At 36.7% G+C, this 10521-nt stretch overlaps 1 protein-coding gene across 12 annotated transcripts in view; it reads left to right on the forward strand.

The window, feature by feature from the left end:
- Positions 1 to 10120, forward strand: part of SPAG9 (sperm associated antigen 9) — a 65306-nt gene extending 55186 nt beyond the window's left edge. For 8 of the 12 annotated variants that reach the window (XM_042802377.1, XM_042802378.1, XM_042802379.1 and 5 more), the window contains 5 exons: positions 795 to 908; positions 2670 to 2708; positions 3575 to 3751; positions 4537 to 4674; positions 6393 to 10120. In XM_042802377.1, coding sequence (XP_042658311.1) covers positions 795 to 908; positions 2670 to 2708; positions 3575 to 3751; positions 4537 to 4674; positions 6393 to 6508 — 584 coding nt within the window. In that variant the 3' untranslated portion in view covers positions 6509 to 10120. The remainder of the gene's footprint in view (positions 1 to 794; positions 909 to 2669; positions 2709 to 3574; positions 3752 to 4536; positions 4675 to 6392) is intronic. The other 4 variants (XM_042802381.1, XM_042802382.1, XM_042802386.1 and 1 more) reach the window with 1 other exon arrangement.
- Positions 10121 to 10521: the final 401 nt, after the last annotated feature.

Genomic DNA, 10521 nt, shown 5'->3' on the forward strand with positions numbered 1-10521 from the left:
GATGAGGATTATAAGTCTTCTGATACAGTCTGATCCTACCTGATGTCTAAGGTGTCCTTAAACTCAGAATAATGAGGAAAATGATGGTTGGGTTGGGCAAGCATCAATGAAGACACTAAAATCTTTCTCTTTTTTTACTGTACTGGTGCTTTTTTTAAATCTAAGAGTGGGAAGAATCCATTACTTGCCTGGAAAAATTGCCTCTTTCAGGATAATAGAACTGCAAAATAGCACATTTTTATTGCTATTGAAGCTAATAAGCTTTCTGATTTTTTTTTTCATTGATGTTTATATAAGAGCAGTTTGACGACCTACATAACACAACAAATACTGGTAATTGGACCATGGGAAATCCTTCACATGTAACTATGGTACAATTGTGCTGAGCTGATCAGCCTTCTCCCGCTTCCCGATAGCGCAAATAGATGAGAAATTAATTTTAGTGAATGAGAAACCATTATCTTACATCTGTAAACTCACTACTTTGTTTGAAAAGGTGCCCTGGTGCTGTAAGCCTCGAAGGATTTTATTGTGCAGCACTATGTAGCCTTTATACCTTTTGTGCTTTCTCACAGTTAATGCTAGTCTCTTTCTGTATAGGTTCACAACTTGGAGTGTTTCAGCCTTTTTAGGTTACCTTTACAACTTAAATGTACTCCTCTACCTTGTTTCTGTTTGAAGTGGGAGGGAATTACTTGTCTGCGTGGTTTGGGTGTTGGAGTTAACATTCTCTGTTATGGAACTAAAATTATTCTTGCTCATAATTTTTGATGAAAAGCATCTTTTGTTTTTAGGTACTGGTAAATTGGGATTCTCATTTGTGAGAATCACAGCTCTTATGGTGTCTTGTAATCGTTTATGGGTAGGAACAGGAAATGGTGTCATCATCTCCATTCCATTAACAGAAAGTAAGTAAAATATAAATGAATAGCACTGTGCAATATGCTGTAGACACAAAAAGAGAATACTAAACGCCATTCAGATGCTTGCTAATGGATAGAAAGCTTTACTGCCAGGTCTGAATCTTTCAGGTTTGTAACAGATCGGGCCTGTGTGATGTTTAGCACCTAATCTGTGTACACGGTTACCACTACTCTGAGCAAAAAAGCATATCTCCAAAATCTCCTGTACTTCAATTTGAGCGGAGTTGGTGCAGCTTGAATGAGAGAGACGCTTTGAAGCCTTAAAGGTGTTATGAGCATCAGCAGTATTTGTAGAGGTTCATTGCTTGTAGGAGATGTCTTTAGTTTTCTATTTAATGTTATTTTTGATTTGCAGTATGATCACCAAAGTAGATTTTTGTTTGATATGAGCGAGTTGGTATTGTTTCTAATACAATTTGATTGGCTTTAACTCTTGAGAATTCATCACAAAGCTGGTATAAAAGACTGGAACAGCAGTAGTGCCAACTGCTTTAAAGGACATGTTCGAAGTTATAAAGTTATAGGAGTTGTAAACGTATTCTACACATCAGGCACTAACTTCTAGGTAAAATTCCAATAATACAAATCCAGATATCTGCTTAATAACAGAACTGAAGCTCTTGTCATAGGCTGAAACTACTTGGGGGTGGGAGAGGAGGCATTCAGACATGGGCAGCTGAATCTCGGGAGAAGGGAGCAGTCCAGTTCAAGGGCAAAACAAATCTTAAAAAGGTGAAGAATCTGTGTGTAAATTGATTGAGTTTAAAGCAACAGAAAAATACCTTCAATTCTTGTGCCAGAGACTAATGTTAAAACACATGGTCAGAAGTTTCAGAAAACAGAATACAGAACTTTGACAGTCCTAATTGTGCTGGTGTTATATAGAAAGTAGTGCAGTCTGACAGGTGAAATTGTAGGGTAATTTAATAGTAAAATCTATTCATGTTATATCTGCTTTGTTGAACAGCACATACATACATTGTTTCTCATACTGTTCCATTACATCGTCCCTCCATTCAGTAAATGTCTTTTTTTTTGCATTGCATGAATGTATTAAGGAAGGACAGACTTCCTATCATTATTTTGTAATAGTTTAAATCATGCTTTCAAAAATTATAGCTCTTAATTTGCATCAAGCTTAATGTTTCCAGAGGAGTTTGTTTTAAAACAGTAGTGAACGTGAAAAAATACTTGTTAAATCTATTCAGTTTAATTTCAATTTTGTTTGTTGTTCATGAATCAGAACAACTGTTTGTGGGTAGCTTGATAGTGGGTTTGAGAACCCTTTTTACAAATATTTATGGTCTTCAAAAACAGTCTCATCCTTGTATAAGCAATTGCATATCTCAATTCCCTGGGTCTCAATAGCAGGGCATCTTCCAGATCTGCAGATGATATTTCAAAAGGGCGCTTGAAAAATGAGTTATATATACATTTCGGTAGCCTCCTGCCAAGGAAAGAGAGAAAGGGGAAACATTACTGATCAATAATAAACTTTATAGCACTAAAGCATGTGAAAGTGGCAGTGCTTTCATTGTCCATTTTGTACTGAAACTTGTTATAACAAGATGCTGTTCTTTGTGACTTTTTACTGAATCTTCTGTAATTAGATATTTACTGGTTTTAGGAGCTAAAATTTTAAGCTCTACCTTATCAAAAACCAAAATATGAGTGGTGGGTTCTCATTAATCCTTCTCCTCTACTGTCGTACCTATCCATTTCCCCTTTCCTCCTTTCTCACTTTAGCTGTAATCCTCCACCAGGGACGTTTACTGGGGCTGAGGGGTAAGTGCAGATCCTGAACAAAAATCTATTTTCAGGCTTCTAATAGCCACTTTGAGGCTGTTTTCCACTCCTTATAGATTTACCCTTTGTATGTTCCTAAATGTTTTTCCACTTGCAGTTACTGCATTGCAGCAGTTTTATGTTTGCTAAATGGCCACCAATCTGCTCAGCAGTTTAGTATATCATCCTGTGTTGCAGCTGAACTTTCATACAGACTTTGTTTTTCTTCCAGCCAATGTGATACCATATCTTATAACTTTGTCATTAATCCACATCATTTACTGTCTTGTTACAAATCACTGTTTCTTTCACTACTTTGATAGTCTTTGGAATGGAGATGGCTTTTATGTCTAGCATGAGTACTTCACTGTTTCAATGGATTTTAAAACTTCTCAGTAAAAACTAGATGTAGAATTATAATAGGGTAGCTCCTTCATGCCCACAGGTGGCTATTTCTGGAGAATTTTTGCTGGCAAGGGGATACCCTATGATTAGTTGGAATGAAACTGTCTTTAATTATATGTTTAAGTACATTGAATTTTCTCATAGTGAAACACACTAGAGGTACTTATTTTCTATGAAAGATACAGTCCTTTCACAAATTATTTTTTCCAAAAGTAGGTTATTAAAATCTGGTGTTTATGCTAGACTAATAAGAATCCTGCTCCATTTTCTGATGTACTTAAAATAACGAAGCATGCAATCTTTTTTCTTTCCAGCTCTGTCTTGAATTGGCATTGCTGCCCTCCCGTTTCATTTTTATCTAAGTTGGCTTTAGCTTTTAGATGGTACCATAAAGTTTCTTAACAAATAACCATTTCTGTAATTTGTATTTTCAAGTAGAAAACAATTATCTTCTTTTACAGCTAATAAAGCAGCAGCAGGCTCTGGAAACCGTCCGGGGAGTGTAATACGTGTATATGGCGATGAAAACAGTGACAAAGTGACTCCAGGAACATTCATACCATATTGTTCAATGGCACATGCACAGCTTTGCTTCCATGGGCACCGTGATGCTGTTAAATTCTTTGTTGCAGTACCTGGTGAGGTTTTATTACCATTCCTCAAATAAAGTTTCTTTTTTGCCCTCATTTGCTTAGTTAAACAGAATGTTTAGGCAAAGATAGCAAATATATGAAATCATACCTTCAGAAACAATTTATTATATTTTATTTACAAGACTTGTCTGATTCCTAAGTGCAGTATTGTTCAATGGGACGAAAAGGGTTTGGTCACGAGGAAAAGATGTGTTCAGCTTCCATCTGGGCAAGAGGTAATGAGGTAAGGTTGCCTATTAAGCAGGCAGCCAACTGGTAATTGATGTAAGGTCCAATTTAAGAGTCTGACATACTGCAGGAAGGATGAGCTACTAAGGGAGAAGCCCGCAGAGGAAAGAGTCTCAGTTGGAAAAACTAAGGAGTTGCAGTGCCTGTTGAATACCCTCTCAGTGCTTCTGTGCACCCCCTGTGCTGGAAGTAAATGGCAGAAGTTTGCTTAATGGGCTGACATACGCTGAATCGTTTCAGTTGTGTGTCTGAAAGTCTTTAAGTCTGTTTCAATGTCATTCTCTAGATCTGCATGCCTGTGCTGTGAAATCTATCAAGAGGCATTTAATTCTCTGATTTCCATTGAACTGACCTGAACAGATTCTTCGTCTCTTTAGAGAGATGAAATTGGAGCAAAGCTAGCTTTCTGTCCCTTGCTGAAGAGATACTAGAATCCAAAGTTAAGTGTATCATTAGGCATTAAGTATGTCATCCAATGACCAAATACAGGTGGTATTATTCTGCAAGTTGTGTTATAAAAATGTATTCTGTTTTTAATCCAGGTCAGGTTGTTTGCCCACAGAGTAGTGGTGGAACAGAGCTAGCAGCTGATAAACCGCCCCAAGAGTCCTTCAACCAGAGTCCCTTAAAGTCAATGTTGGTGATAAGTGGTGGAGAAGGATATATTGACTTCAGAATGGGTAAGAAATACTGAGCTTAAAATCAGTTGTAACCTCTTCATACTGAAAGGTCATTAACCATGTAATAACTTCCATTGTGCTTGCAGAGTGCATTTGTGTGGTCAGTCAGTGTATAGTCTTTACTAAGCAGGTGTGAGGATGAAGTATCTCTGTTCTCCCCAACATACACCTTCAGCTTACTCTTTTCCTCCCGATAAACCATGACCTCTGAGTTGACTGTGTAAAAAGGTTTATTTGAAATTCTACTTTGGAGTCATGTACTGCCTTACTATTTATGCTTTCAGTCATACTCTAACAGGTTAGTCTTCTATCTCAAACTGTTGGAAATTATGTCCTTAGTTACTTATATATGCAGACTGACTACAAAAAAGTCATGTATTACGTGAAGAACGCTCAAACTAAAATTTACACATTTTTGAGTGAAGAGGGAAATAGTAGTTCACTGTTATCTTTGCATGCCCTCCTTATTTTGATCACTGCTTTTTTTTTTTTGGACAGCACTTTTGCATGATCTAGTCCATAAAAGATTTCTTGTGTAGACTTTTTTTTTTTTTCTTAATTGAAGGTGTTGGGGAAATAAAATGACAGTGGTTGTGTTCTCTGCTTAGAATCTGTAGCTGAAGACCTTGACAAAAAGTGCCTAAAAAGGAGTCACAACTCCTAGACCTGGTTTTGACCCTTTGCCTAAATCTGCCTGTAGTGTTTTTCAAAAACAAACAACAACAACAAAACAAAAAAAAAACTACCACAAAAACCACTACAAAGAAAAACCCATGAAGGCCAGCCCAAATTCTGTCATCCCACTAGCCAATGAAAAACAAGTTCCTGCTGGTAATGCCGGTGGAGTTACACGAGAGGCAGGACTTGAGGCAATTTTGTGCCACAATGTAGTGAGTACTAAAATCTCTGCACTTGTTCCAAGCAAGCTGGTGTAGCCACATACCAAACGTGCTTTTTGCTGTCCTTGTGGCATAATGCAAAGCCATAAACTTAAGCGTCAGTACTATATCTGCATTAGGTCAGCCATTACCACATTAGTGCAGCAGACTGGCTCAAAAGCAAGTTTGGGTTATTCTGTGTTTAGATTCCTCAGACCTCTAAAGTAGTCTAACCAAAAAACCAGCCAAACTGTGACTTGAAACCTTTCTGAAGTTGTAGGTCAGTTCCCATTTCATCTGATCAAACTGACGTTCTTCTGTACCACAAGACTGTCTCTGTATTGATGTTTATTACTGTCTACGTGCAGTTTTGTTAGTGGTTAGTCTGTCACCTTTGATCCAAGTCAGCTCATGTCACCAAGAGTTTAGATGCAGTTACAAAACTGTTCTCTTTTCAAGAGCAATAATGGAGAACAGGTTATCTCCACGTATGCCTCAGAGGCACTGCAGGTTTGCAAATGAAGTTGTTGTTTCTCTCTCTTAAAGAGTTATAAGTGATGAAATGTGTAAAATACGGATACATACGAAACTGCAGTTAATTTGGGGGGTGAGAAGTGAAAAATATGACCATCAAAATACTAGACTCTGAAATAATTATGCAACAAACTTTCAGTTTGTAATATGTATGTTTACAATCTTGAATATGCTTTGATATGAGCATATGGCAACTACTGTTTTTTATAGTGTTTTTCCTGTAAACCTACATGTCATTTGTCTTGTTTCTTTTGGTGTTAATGCTGTTTTCTGTTGTCTGCCTGAATCAAAACTGCTGTTTTCCAGGTGATGAAGGTGGAGAATCTGAACTCCTTGGAGAAGCTCTGCAACTTGAACCTTCTGTAGCCAAAGCTGAGAGGAGTCACTTGATAGTGTGGCAAGTAATGTGTGGCAGTGAGTGAGCCTGTAGGATGCAGCTGGAGATCTCGAAAGAAAAAAAAAAAAAAAGGAAAAAAAAAAAAAAAAAAAGGGGAAAAAAAAAGCTTCTGCATGTTTTTTTATTTTGTGAAACCTGTTTCACTACATGATGTTGAAGCATTTCTTTGCTGTTTAACTTTATATTGCAAATCTGTCATACCTTTAACTATACAGGAATTAGCTTGTGCTGTTTTACTGCACCCGTGTTACATGGAACAGTATAATGAAATCAGATCTTTCTCAAAACTGGTGTGCACACCATAGTAAGCAACAGAGACATGAGTTTTACTGTACCACAGCAATCTAGTGTAGTTCACTTCTTTGATAGTCTCGCTTGAGTTCAGCTTTATTACAACTGAGCTTCTTTTCACTGTATAATGCATTGAGTAAAACAGCAAAGTTATTCCCAGAGTATTAAAGAATTGACAAATTATAAGATGGATTATTAAGACTCATCCAAATATTCAGTGAGGGCTAAAGCAAATGGTAAATTTCAGCTTTTGTTTTCAAACCTGGAAAATCTTGCTTACATATTGTATACAGTTTAATTTGTTACATTCATCAGAATTTGGGGGGGGGGGGGGAAGGGAAGAGGGGATTGTATAGGAATTAAGATGACAATATTTAAATAAAATCACATGTTTTCACTATTGAATCTTAAAGTTTGAGAAGTGCTGCCCTCAATAATGAGCAATTTTGAGCATAGTGGTTTTCCATTTCCCTGACATGGAACAACTCTGTATCCAAAGGGTATTGTTAGGATGATTTAAATTTGAAAATAGCTGTAAAATTCTTGAACGGGGGGATATGTTTTGTTCTTTTCTTGTCTTAACTCCATATGTCCTAAGCACTAGAATGATCTTCTCTGCCTAGCTGGTCAAACTCATGAGGCACTACATGTGTGAAGGTTAGAGACCTCGATTAGAGCACGAGAAAAGACTGAGAGTGTACAGGAAAAATGCATTCTGCCCAAGTGAGATTGTAAAGGAACTTTAGTGCCGGATAATTAGGTACAAAATGTATTTTTTTTGTAGTTGCATACCCCAATTCAGTAACTAAAAAAAAAAAAAAAAAAAAATTAGCAACAATGTTAGCAGGTAACACTAAGATTGAGTAAATTGATGAAAGTCGGGAGACTCTAATATTAGGCTGACATTCTGTCTACTCACCATCTATTTTTTTAACCATAAGTGTGAGTTGAAGACTGTCTTCCTTTTACATTGAATTTCCTACATTAGTGTCAGATCTAAGTTAAACACTTCATGATTTCTGTACTTCAGAATATTTTAAAACCCAGATTTGCTCATTCATTTTGTCTCTGGAAAGTAAAAGTTTTGAGGGGTTTAAATAAACATTCAGCATTTGCCCCCAAAAGGCTGGCACTGTTCTGTTCAGATTAGTGGAGAAATTTAGTGACTTGATTATGTGAGAGAACTGAACAGTTTCAGAGGAGTAAATATAGAAACACTTTTTTAAAACTGCCTAAACATTTTTATGCAATAGGAGCAGTTCTGGTCTATCAGGCAAACATGTGTTTATATATTTTCTTAATTTTTTAAATGAACACATTTAGCTGAGGTCTATTGTGTAAATATATATTTAGGCAGCTTTTTCAAATGCATATCATAGCTGATAAACCAGAAAAACTCCATTCAGGTCTATTGGTTAGATTTATATGTATAAATACCTTTTTAAGCGACATATTTTGTACACAGCTGTTCCTCTCGTAAATATGTATTTAGGACATGAACTATGTAGTAAAAATCCTTATTAAAGATGTCTAATATCTTGGTAGTATTTTCTCTTTAGAATGCCAAAAGTGATGAGAGCATGTTGTTCATAATTTGCTTTCCAAATTCATCTTTAACGTCACTCTTAAAGTACTTCAGCTTAAATACAATGTCTGGGAGCTTTTTAAAAATTATACAAATACAGAAAGTAAACTGAGTAAACACTCATAGAAAGACCTGTTTAAAACTTAGATATGTATGCTGAACCTGAAGCACATCTGAATTAACTTATGAAATTGGATGTCTCAGAAAAATGCTGTCTAAATTTTCACTGTTGTGCAGAATCTTCACTGTGAGTGGTGCAGTTTCATTGCTTCTCCTGCCATTTTCTTAAATTTATTTTTTTCTCTTTGGAAAACACAGTCTCCAAAGCTTTTACTTGCTGGTTGATTGTCACATTTTCATGTTCTCAGAAAAAAAGCGCACAATTCTGTTCCTTGGTTCTTGTATAGCATTTTATTTGTCATTAGTGATGAGCTGTTTTCTCTGAGTGGCTTTATTGCTATCAAATAGAGCAGTTCAATCTGGCAAGTGTGTACCTGGTCTTTTGCCAAATGTATCTGGTCCACCGTGCCATTTTAGTCACCTCAGTGGGCCAACTCTTGCAAATTTTTCAGAGAATGATTGTTTCTGTCCTAAAGTGGAAGGATTTTAAAGAAAACAGTAGGTTAACTATGTACCACTGTGGGTGTAGATAAAAGGCATGTGCACTTCTCTGTATTTCTCATTTAAAAACTTTATCCCCTCTCCTAAGGTGCAGTAGATTAAATAGGTCCCTATTGTTATCACAGTGCACTGGGATTTATAAACTCTATTTAAGGTCGCTTTGGTGAATAAAGCACGTAAGACCCCAGGCATCAAGATGACAATACACTTCTACAAATCCGTCTCAAGAATGTGTTTATGCATACACTCATGTGATTAAAGCATCATATAAATAGGAGCTAATCTCTTGATAGCTACAGCTTGTTAATAGTTTGGAAACATTTCGAGCACAAGATATGCAGCGCATTACTTGCCTGGGTAAGGGTGTTTGCATGGTAAAGGTGAAATGCGTTGTATAAGCTGCTGCATTGTCCATTTCTTGTAAAGGTCTTCCTGCGTTGGATCAGATAGAACTGGCAGAGCGTAGACACTTTATCATAGGCTGCCTTAGTAACAAACAAATGTTAAATCTGTTTTATTATACTAACTGTTCTAAAGAACGTGTGTCTTTTAAAATGCTGTGTAACTGAATATTTATTTCCATGTGAGTATTATAAAAGTTACCAAAGGATTAAACCTGATTTAGCACTCTTGTAAGTGGCCCTGTTGAGACAGGGTCTTGTGAAGGCCCTGCTCTGTAAAACAAGACACGGTAAACTCGAATATGGTTCTTTAGGGAAATTAAATGTTTTTTCTAACAGGGTTATGCCATATTGTAACAACCTATGTTGCACCTCAAAGCATTTTTCTATACACTAAATGTCTCTCCCGCCTTCTAACAAGATTAAGTTTCCTTTATTAATTTTGTTGATGCACATTTCTTAATCTTTTAAGCATATATTTTAAACATTTTATGGTCTGTAATTTTTGAAAGTTTTGTCTGTTGGACACTTTACGCTGAATTTTACTTGCCTCTGTAATCCAAGGTGGATACTACAGCGTTAAACTTGCTGTCTGTTAAAACTTGAGGCTTCTTTTCTGTGAGCAGAAAAGCTCATATAGCAGTGTAGTTATTTCAGTATTTATTTCTATTATTGAATCCATGGGGTTCAGAATGTAACTTTGTACATGAAATATATATAAATATGTATATGAAACATGCATTGGATCGGTGTGTTCTTTATAGTCTCATGTTAAATTCAAAGGGTTTTGATGCTACCAAAAGGCATGACAATTGGGTATTTTACACTAGCCGCTAAATATTGACATCATAAAGACAGGTAGTAATATATTTGAGTCAACCCACAACTGCTGTAATCCTTCTGTCTCGTGCTGGGCTTAAGCAAAAACTCCGAAGACCAGCCTTGCTCGCTGACTGGCTCCCAAATGATGCCACGCCGTCTTCGCCTCTTACGTGGCCCACCAACCCACCGATTCAGCGGTTAGCCATCTAGAGGGGATCCGCTTAACTGCAGCTCAGGTGAAATAGGTGCTGGCACTGGAATTTACTTTTCAAGTTTTCTTCACATCTTACCAAAGATTCATCAACCTTGACTGCACAA

This window comes from Tyto alba, unplaced genomic scaffold (assembly GCF_018691265.1).
Source record: "Tyto alba isolate M040663 unplaced genomic scaffold, T.alba_DEE_v4.0 Super-Scaffold_39, whole genome shotgun sequence".
Taxonomy (NCBI): Eukaryota; Metazoa; Chordata; class Aves; order Strigiformes; family Tytonidae; genus Tyto; species Tyto alba.